Source organism: Galleria mellonella, unplaced genomic scaffold (genome assembly GCF_026898425.1).
Source record: "Galleria mellonella isolate WM207_F2 unplaced genomic scaffold, CSIRO_AGI_GalMel_v1 utg40, whole genome shotgun sequence".
Taxonomy (NCBI): domain Eukaryota; kingdom Metazoa; phylum Arthropoda; class Insecta; order Lepidoptera; family Pyralidae; genus Galleria; species Galleria mellonella.
This window is the reverse complement of record NW_026442094.1, coordinates 7136804-7162162: the sequence shown is the minus strand read 5'-3', so window position 1 is coordinate 7162162 and position 25359 is coordinate 7136804. Positions and strand designations below refer to the sequence as shown.

General features: G+C 33.5%; 1 protein-coding gene across 2 annotated transcripts in view; it reads right to left on the bottom strand.

The window, feature by feature from the left end:
• LOC113520300 (uncharacterized) overlaps positions 1 to 24988 on the bottom strand; it is a 60474-nt gene extending 35486 nt beyond the window's left edge. For both annotated transcript variants that reach the window (XM_026905591.3, XM_031914651.2), the window contains exon 1: positions 24656 to 24988. In XM_026905591.3, coding sequence (XP_026761392.2) covers positions 24656 to 24713 — 58 coding nt within the window. In that variant the 5' untranslated portion in view covers positions 24714 to 24988. The remainder of the gene's footprint in view (positions 1 to 24655) is intronic.
• Positions 24989 to 25359: the final 371 nt, after the last annotated feature.

The following is a 25359-nucleotide window of genomic DNA, read 5'->3' as shown; positions in this document are numbered from 1 at the left end:
ATCCTTCATTGGTGTCCTGCCAGCGTATACCGACAGCGCAGACGGGGTTACCATTCCATTATCATCCATTAAAACAAAGCATAATTTAAAATGACCTATCTGACCAGCTTTCATGCTCACCTATCATCTCTCACTAATACCCCGCCAGCGTATACCGATAGCGCAGACGGGGTTATCATTCCATTATCATCCATTAAAACAAAGCATAATTTAAAATGAGCTATATGACCAGCTTTCATGCTCACCTATCATCTCTCACTAATACCCCGCCAGCGTATACCGATAGCGCAGACGGGGTTATCATTCCATTATCATCCATTAAAACAAAGCATAATTTAAAATGAGCTATATGACCAGCTTTCATGCTTATCTATCATCCTTCATTGGTGTCCTGCCAGCGTATACCGATAGCGCAGGTGGGGTTACCATTCCATTATCACCCATTAAAACAAAGCATAATTTGAAATTATGTTTAAAAAATAAACCGCCTTAAGTTGTAGTAGAATCAATTATTTTGATTTACATCTTTTACACCTTATTTTACATTATAGCAAGCAAATAAATATGATTTAATTTGATATTTGAACTAAAATACTAAACCAATTTAGATTTACCAAGTTGTCTGTAAGAGCTTGCTTTTAGCGATAAGGCCGCCTTTTGTATATGCACATTCTGTGTAAATACTCTTTGTATACATCTCTACGAGGTTTGTCCGGAAAGTACGTATAAAAGTTTTTTAAAAATTTTATTTTACAATTATTCAGGTAAATCAATTTTATCCCCTTCAAAGTACTCCCCCTGTGACATAATGCACTTGTGCCAACGCCGTTTCCACTGTGAGAAGGCTCCTTGAAAGTCCTCTGGTTGTAGGTTTCTCAGCTGCCCCGTCGTAGCTTTTTTTATCTCATTTATGTCCCCCAAATGCCGCCCCCGAAGTACCAATTTGGTTTTTGGGAACAAGAAGAAGTCACACGGGGCCAAATCCGGCGAATAGGGGGGGTGTTCGGTCACCGTAATGGAATTTTTACTCAAAAACTCACGGACAACAAGAGAGGTGTGGGCAGGGGCATTGTCGTGGTGAAGAATCCAACGCCCCTCTCGCGCCAATTCTGGACGAACTCGTGCCACACGAGCTTTGAGGCGTCTGAGCACATCGACGTAGAATTTTCCATCAACTGTCTGGCCTGGAGGGACGAATTCTTGATGGACAATCCCCCGAACATCGAAAAAAACAATCAACATTGTCTTGACATTTGAGCGGGATTTTCTTGATTTTTTTGTTCGTGGTTCCCCGGATGTCTTATCGAATTAGATCGGCAAAAATTTCACGGCCATTCTTGCCGAGTTTCGAGAGAAACTTGATTACGACGCGCTGCTCTTCAACGGAAGCGGGCTCCATGCCGACGGGGTTTCGTTAAGAGGTAACTTCACAGATGGCGTGACAAGCCAGTTCGCACCGCACGGCGGTCAGACCAGAACTGAAGCATTGTTAGGGACATAAGGAAGGGGTCCTGCGCTTACCTGGCCTCCCCACTCCTCTTTCTCGCATTCCAGAACACTTTTATACGAACTTTCCGGACAGACCTCGTATAGTGCGCAATAAAGAGTTTATTAGATAAAACTTGTATGGGGCCAATCTATAAGTATGTCTTTTGAGATAAAAAATAATTTTCCGAATCAGTTTATAACTGACGGAGTTATGAGGTGACAAACATAAAAAACAACTATTACGAGAACTGCCTTCTTTTTGAAGTTGGTTAAAAATGTACACTCACTATTCACATGCTATACCTAATATAACTATGCTATTTTAATGTGTAGCAAGCAAATAAATAAGATTTGATTTGATTTTAAAACTAAACTGCTAAACCGATTTAGATAAAACTTATATAGGATCAACCTATAAGTATTCTTTTCATATAAAAAAGAATTTTTCGAACCAGTTTATAACTGATGAAGTTATGAAGTGACAAACATAAAAAAAACAACCGATTTGAGTACCTCTTTTTTGAAGTCGGTTTTAAAATATAGACGCACACTATCTGTATGTCATAATTTAGCTACAAGTAGAGTACATAATATAAGAAAGTTCTAACACCATTCAATAATGTTTTATAGGTGAATCTTTCTACAGTACACTCTCGCTGTTCTCACAGCGAATGCTCACCTGTTTACTCAACATTAGCCATTGTTGTACATGAAAACGGTGAAAACCGTTATTTATGACAATTCTCTTATTCTTATAAAAACAATCGTCGCCATGGGAAGTCATTAAAAGTCCGTGGTTTCTGTATTATGTCATAATAATCACAAAATAGTAAAAAGATCATTAAAGTTAATATATTTTGTTCCACAAAAAAATAGCAGCATTCTTGATAATTTAAGAAAAAAAGACGATTTAAAAGAGCTTGTAAACAAGTCTGTTTGAAGAATGATTATTTTTATTCTATTCTATTCGATGAATCACTACCTATTTCGACAAGTTAATGTAGAAAATACTTTAATTCCATTTAAAAAAATATTTCTTTGAAATAAATTTGTAACAAATTGAAATATTTAATTGATTTTTCGATTTCTCATTTGTCATAAGCAGACTATCCATGTACAGGCTTTTATTATATATATATATATATATATATAAATTGCATGGCGACATAGTGGCAGAATGTTTACGGGAAATGTAAACCTATTTAATCTAATAATTCCCTACATTCTAACAAAACAATTTCATTTCATTCTTTGACCTGGCCATAAGGTTAAGTTAATTATTTGTTATTTAATATCTATTAAAATTTCTGTTGAAAAAGACTTTAAAATATTATTACTTAACTCGGTCAATAGTCGGATACTAATTTACATGTCTAATGTAAATACAAGTAACGTCTCTGCATCCACGTTAGTGTTTCTTGTTTAGTGAAAAAAAACGAAAAACAAATACGTACTAAACACCCACCTTGGCCCAGTAGTTACGATTGCAAAATGTAGTCACAGGTCATGAGTTCTTATATATGTCATATTTTTTAACAATAATCTACTATTTTAAATTTTTAAACACATTCTAAAGTTTTGACAGAATTTTGCAATTACCACGTTTCTATACATTGAAGGTTCATAGTTGAGTTAAGGACATAGAGATAAAATGTTTGAATGCCATTTACTCGTAGATAATTTAGGTAATTCATTCATGGCTGCCTAATCTGTGGACACAGCATAACCACGACAATAATTTTGATCACCAGCAACTGTGAGTATTTCAACTAAATATAATTGAAATTATCAATGAAATTTAAAAAATCAATTCAAATCAAAGGTCATAATTATCATATTTTTTTCTAAATAAACTGTATTATAGTATTGAGAGACTGACAAAGGGCATTTTGGTACATTATAAAATAATGTTTGATCGTGGGCAGGGCAGGTGGCCGGTCGTAAAACTAAAAACCAAATCTTTTTGTAATATGGATAAAATCATATTACCTCGACCCCAAATGATTGGGATAAGGGTAGGAAGATGATGAATGTTTGATCGTGGGTACACGTGGTTTTGATAAATGGCTTGCTAAATGGAACTGAATAATTACTGAATTCACTTTCTGATTTACTTCTTGTAACACTCTGTTAATTACGATATCAAAATGCATGATTTTTATGATTTACCGAATAACTGATATATAATTGTAGAGAAATGCTCGCTTGTCCAAGCGCGAACAGAAAAAGAGATCGAATCATAGACAATCCTAGTCACAAATTTTACAAGATCATAGACTATAAGAAAATTAAGATGTTGCCCATTAGGAATAAATTATGATTAAATAATCACAGTTCAAATGAACTGTAATAATGCAAAGAGGGTTGACGTCAGACGGGCGGCCGGTCGTAAAACTAAAAGCCAAATCCTTTTGTAATATGGATAACAACATATTACGCCGACCCCAAATAATAAGGGGGAAAGGGATTGTTAGTAATGGAGACTGAGAATCCCATTGCTAGCAATATACCCAACCAGGTCGACCTCCTCGCGGTTCCCCCTGGAAACTATCTTGGTTAATTCCTGATGAATTCATCATGATGGGCTAACTTTCCTGTTTTTATTCTCATCTATCACCCTTCACTGGTGCTCCGCCAGCGTATCCCGTTAGCGCAGGTGGGGTTACCATACCATTTTCACCCATCAAAAAAAAAACCCCAAATAATAATTGGGATAAGGGTAGGAAGATAATTATATTTGAACTGTGTATAAAAATGATATTTAGACATATTGAAACATACAATATTGCCTCAACATTGTAAGTTTCGTTTTAGTATTTTTTTTTCAATGGGTTCAGTGACCTGTCAACCGCACAGCATTCTATAACGCGCTGAGTATAGTTAATACCACAATCTATCAATTGAGTCTGTTACACGAACTTACTGGTACAGCAGCATTGTTTTAAATAGAATGCAATTAAATAAATGCGTTTCATTACGTTGTCGAATTATATGCACTTATGTTATTAAGCGGTATTAACAATGAGGGCGCTGCATCCGGTGCCATAAGTGTGAGATGTTGAAAGATTAGTGTTTATCTCACTTATAGTTCTCAAGTGTTATTTTTATATCAACTTGATTGACAGATATATTGTTCTGCATAGTCCTTAATATTTATTTTTTTAATATATTAAGTGGTTTTTAAATATACATAGATACAGTTTTATATAGCATATCAAAATTAAAATGCACCAGATTTAAAATTTCTGGAAAACAACTATGAAAACCAATCCTGCGTGATGCCGGAACAAACATACAAATAGACAGATAAAAATTATATAAAAAAATATTATTTCAACATCTATTGTGCTTGTTAAAAGCCTTCATATTTTCTAAATATCTCCAATGAATAGACATACATACATACATATATATCTGTTACGCCTGTCTCCCATTAGAGTAGGCAAAAATAATGGAACGCCAAATGCTTGGATTCAAACAAACCTCTATCGCTTCCTCCACATTTATTAATCTTTTCATACACGCTCGCCGGTTACGGGTACTTTTAATTTGGCCCTTCTTCAGCACGTCGCCAATTTGGTCAACATACGTCCGTCTAAGGGAACTTCATAGTCGAGAGATAAGCAACAGAGTCTGGCTTGAAACATCAAAGTCTAACTGTGGTTGCCAATGCGCCTGTCAAACATAGTAACTACTGGCAAAAACCCCCAAAAAGAGAAAGGCCTATGTTCAGCAGTGGACAGTTAACGGCTAAACTGGTATACGGTAAGGAATTAACATTTTCAGACGCATATATTATGCGTGAACTAAGACATTACACAAATATAAAACAAACCTGTAAGGAAATAGTAAATTTAACATATGTAGAAAGTGTTTTGCATAAATGCGTGTTACAACTGGCTTTAACGATTCCTAGTTGACCTGTTCAACGAGTTTTTGTTACGTCAAAGTTTTCTTTTGTATAACGTTATTATGTGAAATAGAATAAGTACCTACAGGTGAAATTTTACTATTCACGGCTCTGGAACACGCTTCCTGATACCTTTAAAAGACTTCCGACTAAACTATCTTTAAAAAAGTTTATGCTAAGTTTTATGCTTTACCCGAGCAGTAAGTACTATCTATTATTCTTATATGAGAGGAAAGGGATTGTTAGCAATGGAGTTTGACAGCCCCATTGCTAGCATTATGCCCTATTAACCATATTTGGAAATCATCGTGAACAATTCTTGTTGAATTCGTCACGATGGGCTAACTGACCTGCTTCATCCTCACCTATCATTCTTCTCTGGTGCCCCGTCAGTGTATACCGATAGTGTGGGTGGAGTTACCATTCCATTATAACCCATTAAAAAAATCTAATATATGTGTAAGTATATTTGTTATATATATATATATATATATATATATATATATATATATATATATATATATATATATATATATATATATATATAATTTTAACCGACCCAAGTAAGAAAGATTTTTATTTAGACATTTTTCTTGCCTCTGTTTTGATAAAAGCAAAATGTTTTAAATTCTTGAGAAACTTCAATTAATTTTCCTTATACTTTTAATAATTAATAAAATAAAATTAAGCAATATTTCTAATATTATTTTTAAACATTTTCAAATTACAATTACATAGAATGCAAGTATTATTTTGAATGACATATTTAAATGAAACTGGACTTGCAGTTTCGTAGATTTTGAACGATCTATATCTGTATGGTAATATTTTTTTATTTTAATCTACTTTTTGTCCTGAACTAACAATATATACAATTAAAAATAAGAACGATGTTAGAGAAAGATATTGTACAAAAGACATCTTTGTTAGGCAGACAGTCTTGAGCACCTTTGCATCCCACTCATATTTCTGCTGTGAAGCTAGCTAGCTTAATTGTGTCTCGATTTGAATTTATTTCTATTTACACGATTTAAATTGTTATTAAAGAAAAAATAGATATCTTATTATTTATTTTTTATCCTTTGATATTTTCATCTCTGATAGAAATGTTTTTTTTTTCTTATGGGAAAAGGCTAGAAAGAATACAATGATGTTTTCTAAGCGCATTCCCACTCAATGATGGTTATCATTTAGAATCATCTGCATCCGTGGCGGATTCAACACGCCGAGACGGCTAGTGCGACGTCAATGTACCATTGGTCATGCTCATTGAATTCTCGTGTAATGTTCTTTTTTTTTATATGCAACTTGGAATGCCAAACAAATTGATAACCCGACTAATGGAAAGTCGTAATCATTGCTTGCACACATAAACAGCATTATACGCCCATGGTACCGCTTAAATGATGTCATTCCTGGCTATTATTTTATGGTTACATATCCTATACATAATTTGTGTAGGTACGATTTATGAGGATTTGGCAGTGAATTTACTTGCATAGCTGTAGCTATATCAGCCATGCAAGTAAACTTCAAGATAAAAACGTAAATAGGACTGAGGTACTTAATTCGATGGCTTTTATACAAAGATCAGTAAATGAAGATGGAATAATGCATCTGAATATGTTAACAGGTTAAAACAGGCTAAGGTTGTTTACTAATTATGCCAAATATAGGAAAACAGATAAATAAATTATATTAATCATTTGTTTGATCGACGTACGTCTATCTAAGACGGCCTCTACCAACATCTTCACTCATTTTGTTTGCTATACATCTCTTTCGTGGGGGGAAAGAGATTGTTAATAATAGGGTCTAGCAGCTCTTTTGCTAGCAACGTACTCTATCAGGTCAACCTTCACGCGGTTCCCCTTGGAAACCATCGTGGAAAATTCTCGTGGAATTCTTCACGATGGGCTAACTGATCTGCTTCATCCTCACCTATCACCTCTCACTGGTGCCCCGCCAGCGTATACCGATAGCGCAGGCGAGGTTTACCATTTTATTTTCACCCATTTAAAAAATATCTCTTTCGTAATTTTGCTTTTAGAAATTTTCAAACGACAAACCTAACATAAGATTACTTTTGTCTCTTTCTCTACAATCTAAAATGATAATGACAACTACATTGTTATAATTTTTAATCCACCTCTCTGTCTAGTATAATTATCTCATTTTTTTTTTAAATATAAAACCACATATTCCTATTATAAAACCTTTGGGTTCTACAGTGTTAAATCTCGCAACTATAGTTAACATTATTACAGTGTGTGACGTCCAATTGTCCATCATTTTAATCACCTTCTATTATAATAAAATATTTATAATTTCATTAATTATAAAGTTATTTTTAAATATCAACAATTAAGTAATTAATGAAGTAATTTAGTGAGAATATTATGATAATTAATATTACATATATGCACATAATTTTATAGCTAAAGGGTTTATTGTGTTATTATCATGTGGTGAATGAAAAACTAATATATATATATATATATATGTATATATATATTATGTATATATTTCATTTTCTTTTAACTGATTGCTATTGTATTTTAGTAGTCTTGTGATCATATTACAGAAATTCTAAAAAAATTATGCCTACGGCCACTTTCTATCATCGTACGGCTTGCCATCGACAGGGAGTTCACCCTCATACCCTACAGCCTAAATGGTCGCGTACAACGCGGTTTCAGAGACGTTTTCTCCCACAAACATTCAAGTTATGGAATGAGCTCCCTGCCGAGGTTTTCCCAAGAGACTACAGCATGAGGTTCTTCAAAAGGGGGGTAAAGAGGTTTCTTCAGAATCGGCAATGCGTGCGTAACGCCCCTGGTTTTGTAGGTGTTCATAGGGTACGGTAACCGCTTACTATCAAGTGGGCCGTATGCTTGTTTGCAACCTCAGCGGTATAAAAAAAAAATTTCTATACATTTATTATCTTATTCAAATCAACAGAAATCAAACGTGAATTAAATTGACCAGTCATCAAATATATACATATAAGCATTTCATTTCTTTCATTCTGTCTGGCCTTTCACTCCATAAACACAAATGTATGGATCATTTATTGGCCAGCCATGAAATAAAAACAAAACTTGACCTTAATCCAAATAAACTTGATATTAATTATTATGTCTTCCGGGCCTTACGGCGTTTAAAATAAAGTGCAAAATCCAACAGAATTATCGATATGTATCGCAAATATTTAAGACTGTATCGCGGACTGGTTTTCGTTTTTTTCGTACAAAACTACAGCCACTTTAACGGTAAGCAAATCGTTTATTTTAAAGAGGACTTTCATCTTTGAATTCTACGTAAACGACAGACTTTTAATAGCAGAAGACAAATTTCCTTGTTATTTTCTTTGGGCATTTTATTTATTTTTTATAAAACATTTATAAAGTAAAAAAAGCGGTATTATCACTGAAGTAATCTCTTTCAGACAACTTCTGGGTAGAGTAGAAAGAGAAAAACGGTAGCTGTTTGGAGACTTGTTCTACATATATTAACGGACAAAATTGTACAGCTAAGGTCTGTCTAAAACTTGTGACTTAAATTTGCAATGAATTATAGACGGTACATTTAAATTCTTATTGAAAATCTAAAAGAGATTATTAACAAATCGAACATTCAAATTAATCAATATATAATCACATTCAATTAATCGATTTTTAATATGTGCTATTATTTGACATTCTAAGGTTTTTTTTTATATAACTTAGAATGGCAAACAAGCTAACGGCCAACAAGCTAAATGTTTTCACAAATGTGGTCTATTTCTTTTGGGCGGAACAAAATATGCTTCTTAAAATTCAAAGTACAAATGATCTTACTGCGACTTTATTATTGGCGATTATGTCCAAAACTAGACTAATATTCGCAACCACCTTGGCTTGTCACTTTAATATTTATAGTCACATAATTTCTGGTGGAACACTTAAATTAACGTCACTGAGTTGCAAACATAAAAATGCCATCAGTTACGCCATAAACATCATTTTGTCAATGAAAACTTGCTGATCTACATTCGAATATTGATGTCAATCACCAAAACACCTTTGTTTCTTTCTATAAAGATTAGTACAGAATGTGTGTATTTTATAAGAAAATTCGAATTTCGTTCTCTAATATAATCATATCATCCGTTCATCAGCCGTTAACTGTCCACTGTTGGGGGGAAAGGGATTGTTAGTAATGGAGACTGAGAATCCCATTGCTAGCAATATACCCAACCAGGTCGACCTCCTCGCGGTTCTCCCTGGAAACTGTCATGGTTAATTCCTGATGAATTCATCATGATGGGCTAACTGGCCTGTTTTCATTCTCATCTATCACCCTTCACTGGTGCTCCCCCAGCGTATCCCGTTAGCGCAGGCGGAGTTACCATACCATTTTCATCCATCAAAAAAAAAAACTGTCCACTGTTGAACATAAGCCTCCCTTTATTGGGTATTTTAATAGCAGTTGCCACACTTGGCATGCCGGTTGACAAGCACAGTTACGCTTTTAGTGATGTTTTAAGTGAGACGCTGCTGCCCATCGCCCGACCATTAAGTCCCCTTAGTCGTCTCTTACGACACCCACGGGAAAGGAAAAGGTGACCCATTCTATGCCAGGTCTACACACAACTAATATAAAATACTAATCTATCTTTCTATCTATCTACTTGCACGTAGCCAGAGGGAAGCTTTGTACAAAAGTCGATTGCTTGGGTACCTCTGTCACATTCATGTTTTTACCGTGAAGCAATTGTGTTTGCATGGTTGTGTTTCGGTTTGAATGATGGGATATGGCGTGAATTTACTGGGTACAGAGGAATAAAATCTGAGTCCTCAGGAATGGCAACGCATGGGGGGTATCATGGGTGAAACAGTATACTCTGTTATGTCCATGGTACTGCTCATGTCTATAGGCGACTGTTACTACTTTCCATCAAGTGGGCCGTCAGCTATTTTGCTATTCTAAGTTGTATAAAAAAAAAGCCTGTGTGGTACGTATGTAATAAAAAAATTTACGGTGAAAATAATTCCAATTCCAATTCCACCATCAACAATCATCAAAATTCCTAACGCATTTTGTCCTCGTGACTTACTAGTTTTAATCTGTTTTGTATTCAATCCCGATGTGAACCGATGACTCTAAAATGGTGCTATTTTGGTGTTATTTCGAAATCAGACGCATACTCGTATTTCCATAAAGTGTTTAATATATTATGGAACACATTCACAAAACAGGTGGCGCTTGAAGGTTTTATGGTCTAATGCGATCCAATAATACTTTGAATTCATACTGAATTAAAAAACTGGTTCGCCTCCGTTCAATCTATTAATAATTAATCGTATAGATTATATGATAATTGCCGTGTGGTCCCGGCATAGAATGGATCGACTATTCCTTTCCCGTGGGCGTCGTAAGAGGCGATTAAATAAATTTAGCAGTCGAGGGATGAGCAGAAGCGTCCTGCTTAAAATATTAGCATTACCAAACTGCGATTGACAATCCGCCTGCTAAACTTGGCAACTACTAACAAAATCCCCCCGGGAGGGGGGTATATGATGATGATGATGATGATGATACATTTACAAAAAAGTATTTAAACATGTTTATCAGTTGTCTAATATCCACAGTACGAACTCCGTTTAGTTTAATACTAGATGGCGCTAGCATTTAGTTATTACTTTGCAGAACGTAATGGAAAATTATGAGAAAAAGCGCATAATTTCACTAATAATGAACGCAGGTTCTGCATAAGTGGAATATAACGCATTGTATGATAAGAAGGAAAGTTAAAGTGGGCAACAGTGAAAGTGTTTGGCATCTACACTGCTAATTAATTCGTTTAAGTTAAAAATTTCTCTATATTTTTTTTTCTACAAATATGTTTTTCTAAAGGTAGAACTTGAAGTCGATAGTCACAATTTATAGCTGTGCAAAACGAGGTTTCAAAATAAGGACAATAACCATTTTTACCCTTTACATTGACCTTTTTTTGAAACTTGTTTTATAAGTCATCTTTTAAATGTATCGATGTAATTCAAACATAAAAACAAACGCATAAAAATGTAATTTTTATAGAATTTAAAATTATTAAAAAAGAACAGCATGTCTCGCGTTCGCTTCAAGAACTTAGGACCTCTCTTTTACTCTTTATGATTATATCATTTCAACAATTAAAGATAACAACATCGGAGAAATTTTAATATTTTGACGACAGACGTAAACTGTATGGACAGAAGCCTTTGCCTTTGAGATAAACAAAAAAAAAATATATATATATTTTCAAGAAAGTAACTCGTTGATGTCTTTTATATGGACGACCAACTTACAATTTTTGTGTTTCAAAATCTTTTTAATCTAGAAACGGATTGCCAACCTGTCCGCCAAGTGTACTAACTCCCCCTATGGGGGAGGCCTATATTCGGCAGTGGACAGTTAAAGACTGATATGATATGATGATAATGACGATCATCCAATGTCATGACGTATTATCATCAGATGACGATCACGTATGTATGTGTGTATAATGTAAAATATATTATGTATAATGTAAGTTATATCAGTATTATACATATGTTATTTTTTAAATATTATTATAATTTAATGTATAATACGTTTCACCGTCAATTATATTTTCTGCTATTCCTGTCTACGGTCGACTGGTAGATAACGTCATATGGTATTAAGTCCGCCATTTACAATTTCTTAGTATATTAAAGTTAAATAAATAAATAATTGTAAACATTTATATTTATAAAAAACAAATAACAAATGATCGTCCAATCGTGGCAACAGCCTTGCCAATTGTCACGGTGTTTACTCAATAAAATGATAGTATCGACAAGTGGTCATTTCACACGCAATTTCTCCAATGCGCTCCAATAACTCCATCGTCTGTCGCCTAGTAACATTTCTCCCTAATTATAGCTTTGGATTCTATAAATACCACGAATTTACAATTATATAAATAGGTATTTATTTTGTGGGGAGGTACTTCCGAATTCGACTTTTTTGTATACAACTCAAAATGGCAAACAAAATAACGGTCCACCTGATGGAAAGTGGTAGTAGTCGAATATAGCGATGAACATAACAGAGTACCTATACTGTGTCACCCATGATACCTTAATGCGTTCTACAACCGAAAACTAAGGTTTTAGCCTCTATACCTTGTAATTTTGCCATATCCCACACTTCAAACCGAAACACAACCATGCGACCAGAACTACTTCACGACAGAAACACTACTGTGTCGCCCAGGATACCCCTCATGCATTGTTACTTCTGAGAAATAAGGTGTTATGTCTCTGTACGCTACAATTTATTTGTATGTCTTTCTTTTTATTCGTAACATATCCTAGTAATACAGAAAAAGGAATGAGTAAAAACTAGTATTAAATACAGATAGCCACAAAAAAATCAATATGTACACAAAACAAAAAATTATATTTGGCTCTCCAAGAAACAGCGATTTCGTAGTTGCGTTATGTTATTAGTCGATTTAGAATACAGGATCATGGACCTGCAGATTGATTTTTGTCCCAAAAAAGAGAAATTGTATCTTTAATCATCATAAAAATAATATCAAATTTAATAGAGTTTAATACTCTTTAAAAAAGGCATGAAATCGATTCAGAATTATCGGTGTAATTGCGTGACATAGCGACAAAAAATACACATGAACTGAGAACCTTCTCGTTCTCAAATAGGTTGTTTTTTTTTTTGTTTTTCGTTTGTTACCTCATAACTCTATCATTTATAAATCGATTTGGATTTTTTTTTTATCTCAAAGGTATACTATCAGAAATGTTATCAGAATCGTTTTGATAGTTTTTTTTATTTAAAATAACCGATTTTACCACTACAAAAGTCAGCGATTTTTTGTGAAAAGAATCTTAATTTATTCAATAGTCGCCTGCACTGAACGCATTATCTTTTCTTATTTCATGTTGTTTAAAAAATATATTAAATTTTTATTTGTGTTTACTATTTTTCAGTACACATACGTAAAGGTCAATCACAGAACAGCTTCAAGATAAGATTAAAGAAGCATCTTCTGTCCTTTTAAACCTATTTTACATATTCATGACACAAAGGTGGCAAACAAGCATACAGCCCGTCTGATGATAAACGGTCACTGTAGCCTATGGGCGCCTAAAGCACTAGGGCGCCACGTGCGTTTTGTCGGCCCTGCAGCAACCTTAATATACCCTTTTTGATTTTATTATTGAATGTATTACACGTATTTTACATATGTTATATTTATTATTATTTACAAATATTTGTGTAATTTGAATGTAAATGTTTTCGAATATTATAAATTAGCTTATATTTATGTAAACGTAGTTTATCATATGAATGAAAAATCACAGTCATACTGTTTCTTTTTGTTTTTATTATACGCACACTACCCGCTGATTATAATTAATGTTCCTTTCCACTCATCTTTGGTCAAAGTAATCTAATTTTTAGAAGCTTCTTAATTAACTTTTGTTTTAACTTTTTATTTAACTTCTTTTTTATGTTTAATTTTTATTACTTATAATTGTAACCGAATGGCTTTGAGTCTCCTTTATTCACCTCTTACGCGACCCACGACAAGAAAGGGGTGGCCCATTCTATACCGGGACCACTTGGCAATAATAAATGAATAGAATAAATATACTATCGTCCACCCAAAGGTTGTCTGGAAGAGATTGCTTTAGCGATAAGACCGCCTTTTATATATATATATATATATATATATATATATATATATATATATATATATATATATATATATATATATATATATATATATATATATATATATATATATATATATATATATATATATATATATATATATATATATATATGGTGGTGCAATGAAGAGTAAATAAATAAATATCTAATGAAGTATAACCAAAGGTAATGTAAAACGTATGAACTAAAAAGCAAACAGCATTGCTTTCACAACCGCGTATTAGGTTATGTAAATATTGCAATGTTTACTGAAATCCAGTCAAGTTTCTAAGTAAATAACATCGACATTGACTTTCCGGTGAACCGTGGATTCTACATGTAATCTTAACTTTTAATTTTGATCACATTTGTAGTGTTGAATGTGGCAGTTTTCAACCAACTTCAAATAGAAGAAGGTGCTCAATTAATTTGATTAAAAGATATAGTAGAAGGAAAAATAGAAGGCAAAAGAGGAAGGGGAAGACCGAGGAATAACTACATGGAACAGATAAAAGAAACACTAAGTGTCATGTCGTATAGGGAGGTCAAGGATATAGCCTGGGATAGAACTAGCTACGGTAACCACTTACCATCAGGTGGGCCGTATGCCTGTTTACCACCTCAGTGGTATTAAAAAAAAAAACAAAAAAAAAGCTTGAAGAAAATGCATGAACTAGTTGCACTGACAAGAGGAAACTCTTAAAAAAACTGTTCATGACAATATATTGTACTATAATTATTGTATTGAATTGTTATCTTGCAACGCTATTGCGGCATATAAAAATAGCTAAAAACATAACCTTTTTTAGTTATAGTCGGGTAAATAGGTAAGAGGCATAATTAACACCTTATTGCTAAATGAAATGGCACCTGTAATAAGATGGGCTAATAATTGATGGTAAAATGCGACACGTAAATTCACTTCGGCGTGTGTCAAAGGCAATAGTGTTGTAACATGATCGATAATATACACTATCAATATAGTGTCGTATGTCGATATCAATTAACAGCTATGATTTATTGCAAAATGTTTAGGTTTTTTTTTTCACAACTTAGAATGGCAAACAAGCTGACGGCCCACCTGATGGAAAGTGGTAACCGTCGCCTATAGACATGAGCAGTACCATGGACATAACAGAGTATACTGTTTCGCCCATGATACCCCCATGCGTTGCCATTCCTGAGTACTCAGGTGTTATTCCTCCGTACCCAGTAAATTCACGCCATATCCCACCCTTTAAACCGAAACACAGCCATGCAGTCACAACTGCTTTACGGTTGAAACACGAATGGGACAGAGGTACCCAAACGACTTATGTACAAAGTCTCTCTCTGGTAATGTAATGTGTACATCATCATATCAGTCTTTTACTGGCCGCTGCTGAACCTAAACCTCCCCTATAGACCGCCATAATGAACGATCATAAACCACCTGGATTCACTGACTCCCTGCAATGCATTTGAAGTCGTCACTCCATCTAGTGGGGGATCGCCCTACATTATGTTTATCCATACAGGGTCACCACTCAAAAATCTGTCGTCCCTATCATCTGTCGATAATTCTATTACTATTTTACTTACTAATAATTCACTACCAGGGGGAAAAGGATTGTTAACAATGGAGTTTGACAGCCCCATTGCTAGCAATATACCTTATTAGGTCGACCTCCACGTGGTTCCCCCTGGAATCCATCGTGAACAATTCTTGTTGAATTCGTCACGATGGGCTAACTGACCTGCTTCATCCTCACCTTCATTCTTCACTGGTGCCCAGCCGGTGTATACCGATAGCGTGGGTGGGGTACCATTCTATTATCATCCATTAAAAAAAAATTCACTACCGATTGAGACATTAGAAGCATTTCCTTGTCCATTTTCTATATCTCAAAGGTTGACTGTAAGTGATCCCTTTATGGGATAAGTCCGCCATTGTATATTCAATCTTTTAAGATATTCAGTATGAATTATATACAACGAAAGAATGATTTTACAATACAATACAATATCTGGATCATTCTAAAAAGATAGCGCAAAATAAAACCATAATAACTAGATTAAACTGTTTTTTTTATACCACTGAGGTGGCAAACAAGCATACGGCCCACCTGAGTAAGTGGTTACCGTAGCCTATGACCCAGAGGTATTACGCGTGCGTTGCCGACCCTGAAGAAACCTCTTTACCCCCCTTTTGAAGAACCCCATGCTGTAGTCTCTTGGGAAAACCTCGGCAGGGAGCTCATTCCACAACCTGAGTATTCATGGGAGGAAACATCTCTGAAACCGAACTGTGATGTATAAAACAAATAAATCACATGTAACAACTTCGTATCAAATGCGTGTGATTAAGAATCCATTATAATGTAGTGGAAGCGTGAGATATCGAGACAATGCTATCTCTTTATTTTCATCATATGCGCCCTTGAATGCCATAGAAGGTAGTTTCACGCATCATATAGTTGTGAAGTTACGTCTTGTGCTTAGATCAAACACCTTTACATGGATATCCCTATAGATGTTTGAACAAAAACAGTCGAATCCAAATTACCAGAGGGAGACTTTGTACAAAAGTCAATTGCTTGGGTACCTCTATCCCAGTCGTGTCTCAACCGTGAAGCAGTTGTGTTTTCATAGCTGTGTTTCGGTTTGAAGGGTGGGATATGGTGTGAATTTACTGGATACAGAGGAATAACACCTGAGTCCTCAGGAATAGCAACGTATGGGGGGTATCATGGACGAAACAGTATACTCTGTTATGTCCATGGTACTGCTCATGTCTATAGACGACGGTTACCACTTTCCATCAGGTGGGCCGTCAGCTTGTTTGCCATTCTAAGTTGTATAAAAAAAAATCCAACCTTTTTCAAATACAGTGTCCCTTTTAAAACATCTTTAAAAGCCTAACTACGGTTGCCAATTCGCCTGCCAAGCGTGGCAACTACTGACAAAACTACTGAAATGATGATGAATGATGACTATATGTATGCCAAATTTCAAAAGGACTGGTAGAGCTGCTAATACGCCAAAGAGTAATAAACAGACTAACTCACATTCATATATTTTATGTATTATTAAATAAGTATTTCTGTAAAATTAAAACAACATGTATAAAGATTTCAAGGTTACACAAAGCGATTAGAAATATATATTTATGTATATTATGTAAACTAGTTTACTCAAGATCTTATTACATAAGTCAATGGTGTAGTCAATACTAGATGTTGGAAAATTCAAGGTTTATGACCTAGGTCAATACCGAGCGTCATTGATTTTTATAGATTTTTTTTTATACCACTGAGGTGGCAAACAAGCATACGGCCCACCTGATGGTAAGCGGTTACCGTAGCCTATGAACGCCTGCAATACCAGAGGTATTACGCGCGCGTTGCCGACCCTAAAGAAACCTCTTTACCCCCCCTCTTGAAGAACCCCATGCTGTAGTCTCTTGGGAAAACCTCGGCTACTATCTTTTACCGTAACTTCGTACGCCTGAGTATAATGAAGGCCTTGGCATAGAATAAGCTACCCTTTAGGTGTCGTAAGAGACGACTAAGAGAGCTTATAGTGGAGGGATAGACAGCAGCATCTCTCTTAAAACATCGCCAAAAGCGAAACTGCGGTTGCCACCCCTCTCGCCAAGCGTGGTAACTACTAACAGTAGTACTACAGTACGGTAGTTAACGGCTGATAGATAGATAGATAGATACTCTTTATTGTTTCCTCCAAAAGATTACAATAGTAAACTTATTATAAATAATAATTACAAGAAATAATCACAATGAGAAAACAATGGGCGACCTTATCGCTAAGAACTGATATGACAACAAGTTTTTCAAGTCCAAACAAAATTGTAATGATTCTTTTTGTATTGGTCTTTGTTTGTTTGTTTGTAATGGATAAACTCAAAAACTACTCAACCGATTTACTAATCCTTTTATCTATAGAAATATTATTTTCGATAATTCTACCTACCCGTGCGAAGTCGGGCTAAATCGTTAGTATCAAATAAAATGACGTACATATGTACGTATGTAAAAAAATTTCTCACGCTCGTTTCTTTTAGATATTTACATAACTAATTGCTTGTAAATCTGCGAGTTATATTATTCTTCTCCAACAGAGTGATGATTGGATGTTTGTAACTCAATTGCGTTTAACGGATGAATGAACATGAACAAATTGTACAAAAGTCGATTGCTTGGGTACCTCTGTCCCATTCGTGTTTCAACCGTAAAGCAGTTGTGTTTGCATGGCTGTGTTTCGGTTTGAAGGGTGGGATATGGCGTGAATTTACTGGGTATAGAGGAATAACACCTGAGTCCTCAGGAATGGCAACGCACGGGGGGTATCATGAGTGAAACAATATATTCTGTTATGTCCATGGTACTGCTCATGTCTATAGGCGACGGTTACCACTTTCCATCAGGTGGGCCGTCAGCTTGTTTGCCATTCTAAGTTGTATAAAAAAAAAACAAGTAATTTTTATTTCAAAACTGATGATACAATTGATGAGATTTCTTAAGGACTAATTTCCAAAAAAATCTGAGAAAAAAATTTCCAAATCGGTTTATAACGGATTCCAGAGGAAGAGTCTCCATCTTTCTATGAATGATGCCTGATGTGATTAAGAGACTACCGACTAAACCGTCTTTCAAAAAAAAACGTTCACGCTCACTTTTTTACTTTATCCGAGCAATAAGTGCTTTATACTATTCTCAATTTCGTGTATAAATATAGTATATGTCATATATGTGTAAGTATATTCGTTATTTATATATATTTATTCGCCGTCCGCCATGTACACATATTTGTACAAATGAATAAATAAAAATAAAGTCGATTGAAAAGACGATACGAAGATCGATTTATAATCTAAGAATTAATGTAAGAATTAATAAATGTACGAATTATTCTTTATTTACAAAATATGTATAGGAATAAATTACCGTTATAATACATAATATTTTTTATAGCGGATATATTTCACCGAGATTGTTGTTGTAATATGTAAATCAATATATTTAGTTAAATGTTTATATTTATGTCAACTTTCTCAGCGAAAGTTTTCCGTTGAACACATGAAATATGTACCTGTGTCTTTTGTAGTGATAATCGTAAAATAATTTGCTTTCTTCATTAACACAATAGTGCAAGTAAATGTATGAAAGGTGTAAAACGTTCTATGGTACATCTGTAATGTCGAATTTATTGATCACTAGTTTACTAGGTATAATTGCATACTTAGCAGTTATTAATTGCCAATAATTATCGTAGAAAATGTTATATTAATATAAAATAATGTAGTAATGTTGCAAAAAAATATCAAAAAGCGTTAAAGTAAGACTTCCAAATTTTTGTTAAGGTCAGTCTGTTGCTCTTTAAAATGACATAATTTTACTTTTTTTTTTAATTAGTAATATAATTAAAAGTAGCTCTTTAGGAGCACTCATAATAAATTATGGCAACACCACAATTAGTTGTCAATTGTCAAAAACAGTTGAAGAACTTTCAATGCTTCTGATTTATTATTTAAAAGAAGTTCTAACGTTAATTTCTTGTGTATGTTTCATCTTGATAGATCAAATGTTATTACCTACTTTCAAAATGCACGCATACAAAGTCACGGGCAAAAACTAGTTATAAATATAATAAAATAGTGAAATGTATTTTCTGATTTATAACTCTGACCATAAATTATTTATTGCTGAGTGTACAATACATAGAGTAATATAAAATGTAAGGAATAACTATGTTGCCGGTCAGGGCATTGTAGGTCAGGTGGTCGGGTGCAAGTGTGGGTTACCGTTATGTTCGACGCCCGATGGTGACCATCACACAACTAGAGTGTGGTGGTTATTTTAAAGACTTCAAAAAGGAAGCGACTGTTAATTCGTATAAATTTATTACTATTCTGTGATATCTCTCGTGTTGTTCACATATTGTTTGTTATATTTTTTAAACCAACTTAAAAAAATAAGCAAGTTCCCAATTTGGTTTTGTTCCTTTTATGTTTATTACCTTAGACCTTCATCGATTATTAGTCGATTTGGAAAATTATTCTTTTATATAAAAGGTTATACTTTCAAATTGGCCCTATAGAAATTTTATCAAAATCGGATCTACAGTTCAGTTTTAAATCAAAATAACTGATTTTGATCGAAGTCGGTGTTTTTTTTTTTGGAGTAATATCTTAAATTATATTTTTCCCCTTTTTTGTAAACGTATTTATCCCAATAATAAATTGCGGCAACAGATCATTAGTATGGTTTTTAAACTGGGACACCCTGAGTTTTGAGAAACTAGACTTCTGTAGTATATCCCAGAACACCCAGTCCTGATGTAATTTACAAATATTTATTTCCCATATTACGCAACCAAGAACCAAACCTGGACTTTAATTTACGCAAAGCAATATGTCTACCATTGCACCACGAAGATCACTGGTCATTATTAGTCGGTAAATAATCTTACCAAACGTCTAAGGTCTTTCGGACATAAAATAGAGAGCCTAAATACACATTCCTTCACGTCATCGCCCCCGCCTTGAAATAGTAACGATATGACGTCACCACTGTTTAATTCGTTAATGGCTATAACGATTTCTATGGGATATAGCATATTAGAATAGAATAGAAAATATTTATTGGCCATGAAACCATTTCATGTGAAAAGCACAATAACGATGGGAATAAAAAATGAAATAAGTCAATTAATGTAGTCTCTGATCCTAAAGACATGTCGCCTCAGTCATTAGAAGTGATAACACATGAATGGAACCGTGGGTGTCACAGTATATCCTTGATGACTATATTCTTGAAAGTACGGAAAACAAGTATAGCCACGGAATAAAGCTAATGAGTGATTAATTTGTCATCGATAACTATTAATTAATATTCTATTCAGTATAATTAAATGATAATTATACAGAACCAGTCTTTGATCAGTGAAAGTGTAAATCCATTCAATGATCAATAACTATTGATAAATATCAATCATCCTCTATGAATACACGATATAGGTAATAAATGGTAAAAATTTCGCAAGTAGACATTCAATTTATCACAATTTCTTTCATTCAATCAGAGAAATTCTAATAAATTTCCTTAAACACATACATATACCTACACACACATACATAATCTTACTAACATAAAAAAAACATAACTAGGCAATTTCTATACATGAAAGATACTTGTATTTCAGAAGATATAACATGAGGTGTATAATATAATATATATGTGTAAATAAAATTATTGTTTTGGAACAATAATTTTGGGGGGAAAGGTATTGTTAGTAACGAGGTCTGATATCGCCATTGCTAGTAATATATAGCTTCTATCAAGTTGACCTCTAAGCAGTTCCTCCTGGAAACTATCGTGGTTAATTCTTGAATTCGTCACGATGAACTAACTGACTTGCTTTTATCCTCACCTATTCATCTCTTGCTGGTGCCCTGCCAGCGTACACCGATAGCGTAAGCTAGGTTATTATTTCGTCGTCATCAATTAATAAAAAAAAAACAATATTTTTTAGAAATCTTATGTGTCTCTATGTATGTTTGTTCCAACATAATGCAAAAAACTACTGCACAAATTTGCAATTTTCATATTTGAAAGAAAGAAAGAAATAATTTCACACAGTAGTGTACAAAACAAGAAGAAAAGAAACAAAACAAACAAAAAATAGTATACAAATAGAATGCAATTAAATTAAATTCAGTTCAATTAAAGTCTAAATTAAAAAAATAATAATAAATAAACAAACAAACAAATATTTCTGTTCCTGACGGTAACATAAAACATAATTGTGGCTTGGACTGGACTACTGGGTGGTTGGTTGGTTGTAGCTGTAAACTGAATTAAGATATGGGCTGGGCTGGCTGGTGATTGACCAGCCCAGTGTTTCTTACAGTGTTTTCTAATTTGCCGAACAAAATGTTCAATCTATTTTTCTTTGAGAAATATATTCAATCTTTTTAGTACAAAAACTTTCATAAAATGACGCCATTTCGATTTACTTTTGTATAAAATGCAAATTAAAATTTTCGAAATTAGAGCATACATGCATAAGATGTGCATCTGGAAAAATTTACAATACCTCATTATAGATAACAAATCGATAATTGAAGGAAATAACCTTTTTTTTATTTATAACCGGATTATAATGCAAAGCCGCTTTCACTGAACGATCGTAAATATCGAATGGAAAAATTCTAAAACCTGATTGACTATTGTGAATCATTATTCATATTCTTTATTGCGCTTCTAAATTACAAAGACAGTTATAAATAATTTACTGAACTAGGTGTTATGTTGCGGAAGTCCATATTTTTTATGCAATTTAGAATGGCAAACAAGCTGACGGTCTACCTGATCGAAAATGGTAACCGTCGCCTATAGACATGAGCAGTACCATGGACATAACAGAGTATACTGTTTCATCCATGATACTCCCCATGCGCTGCCATTCCTGAGGACTACGGAGTTATTTCTCTGTACCCTATAAATTCACTGTCATATCCCACCCTTCAAATCGAAACACAACTGAACTGACGGTAGAAACACGAATGGGACAGACGTACCCAAGCAAACGACTTTTGTACAAAGTCTTCCTATGGTTATTTGATAAGAATTATTTTGTTTAATTCCGCTACCATTAATGGCAACTACTAAGCTTCCGCTAGGAGGCTTATGTTAAGCAGTTGATAGTTAAAGACTGGTATGACGATATTAAACTACTATCAAATATGCCATGGGAAAAGAAGAGACAAATACTCATCGTGACCTACTGTTATCTTGTAAAGCTCAACTATGGCTGTGAGTCGTCACAGTATATTCTGTGACGTCAATTATACCAGTCTTATAAGCGAGAGTTGCCGCATTCCATAAGGTGGCTACCAACTTGTTCGAAATTCCAAGTTGCATAACAATATAATTTAAAATTGTGTTCCACAAAAAAACAGACTTCAATGATGGTAAAATCAATTCTTTTTATTTAAAACTAAACTACTAGACCGATTTTTGATAATATTTGTATGGAACGGATTTGAAAGTATCTTTTTAGATAAAAAAAAAATTATATCTTTGTTTTAAGATAACAAACATAAAAAATACAACCGATGGTTTGAAAACCATCTCCTTTTTTGAAGTCCGTTACAAAAGAAACATAGTAATTTTTTTTTCAAAAGACCTTACGAGTACATGGGGTTTATCTATTGACGTATCAAAGATATTTTGTATTGTAGTAGTCATACGCTTCCGTAATCATTTACCATCAGAAAATAGAATTTTTTTCTTTATTCTTGTTTAAATTACATATTTTAAATAGTACAAAACATATAGAATCCACCAAATTACATTTTCTCTTTAAAACTATTACGCACATTGTGCATTTGCGTGCAGATAACTTGCGTGTATTAATATTTGCTATTCAACATCGTATCATTAATATAAACGTAGATAGAGGCATTTCAAACAAAAAGTCTGCAATCGACATCGTCATTTCCCGCCAAAACGTGCCTTTTTTTCATGTTAATTTAAAAAAAATGGAGACAAAATTACTACTACATTATTTAAGAGTCGACACTGCCCTTATTTTCACAAAACTACAGTAAAATCTATGCAACCACCTAGTAATACCAACACAATAAAATAAATGAATATTCATTGTGTTGAACAACTTTTTTGCTGTTTTAGAGTGAAATTTTTAAATTCAGTTAACTATATAGATAGATACATAGAATTCATGGAAACGGTATTTTTTCTATGGTGATGTAGGTTTGATATTATAATTTAGTGACTAGTCTTTTGACAAGATTATAATAAAAAACTTATTTCTTTCTTCGAATCTACAAATAAAACTCAAAGCAGCTTACATTGAGGTAAAATAAATTGAGCTATTATTAATTCTTGAATCGAAAGTATATTTGTATAAAATCGATTACAAATTTATATTTTCGCGTTGCATAATTTATGGTGTATCATGACGATAATTAATCGTTAAGTAAAGAATGTTGAGACAGGTAAATGACTATATTTTACCTAAATGATGCCTATTTATTTATAAGGTTTAAGTAATACATTATGAAATTACCTTATTAATACTTTTGGTTGTATTTAATTGTTTAGTAATAAATAAGAAAACGTGATATTTATCTTGTACACGTCTATTTAAATCGTAGAAATAAATTGATAAATAGGTGTCGATATAAAAATGTAGGCTGGTAAGTTTGTAAGGTCACTAAAATTAAGGTCGTTTAATCAATGGATGTTGAACTATTGAATCTAAATTAGTATTTAATTTTTATGTTTAAGTTATTATTATGCAACGACTAAGTTATTAAATTTACTTGGTAGGTACTTATTAAAATATTACATACATTTTCTTGTCCCTGCATTATTTTAAAATTAAGTAGATTTCTTACATAAATATATGTATCCAATACAAATCTAATAGTTTCAGAAAATAAAATAAAAATGGTATAAATAAAAAAAATGTATACAAAGTAACAAGTTAATTACAATTACAACTCACCAATTACAACAGCTAGTAATAATAGACATCCGCTGTAAAAATACCGCGACGGCACCATTTTTTTTAAATATTGAATCCTTCGACACTTTCACTAAATTCACTATTTCACTGCATTACTAATAAAGTCAGAGGTTTTTTAACTATTAACAACTTAAATTTTACATTCAAGAATTATATATAATCACTCATCAATATTTCATATTGGGTGGTAAGTACACGAAAAAAAAACAAATCAATTACGATGACCGCGTGTAATTTTACCGCCAATTTTTGACAGCTACTATCCGCATCGAGCAATCCCACACGAAAGTCGAGCGTTAACTGCGCGAAACTGGCCAGTCAGTCAAGCAAGTGTGCAAGCGAGTGGAGCAACAACTGGGTATTACCCGGCCAGTTTGAATGTAAATTAATTAGTAACGAGAGTTGTTAGATTAAAAGCTGATTTAAATCGATCGGTTGTTAACGCATTTTTGCGTGAATGTTCATTTAAAACCTTCACACATTGCACTACAAAGATTAATATGATTGATGAAGATTTTTTTCTACAAATGTGCAATCAAGTTATTTTTTTTTTTTATATTTACACTTTATTGCACAATTTTCAAAATTAAAAATATAGTTAATTTTAATGTCAATTACTTATTACTTTATCCTTTCATACTTATTCTGTGTAGTGACAAAATTTTTGTGATGCAATTTTACTA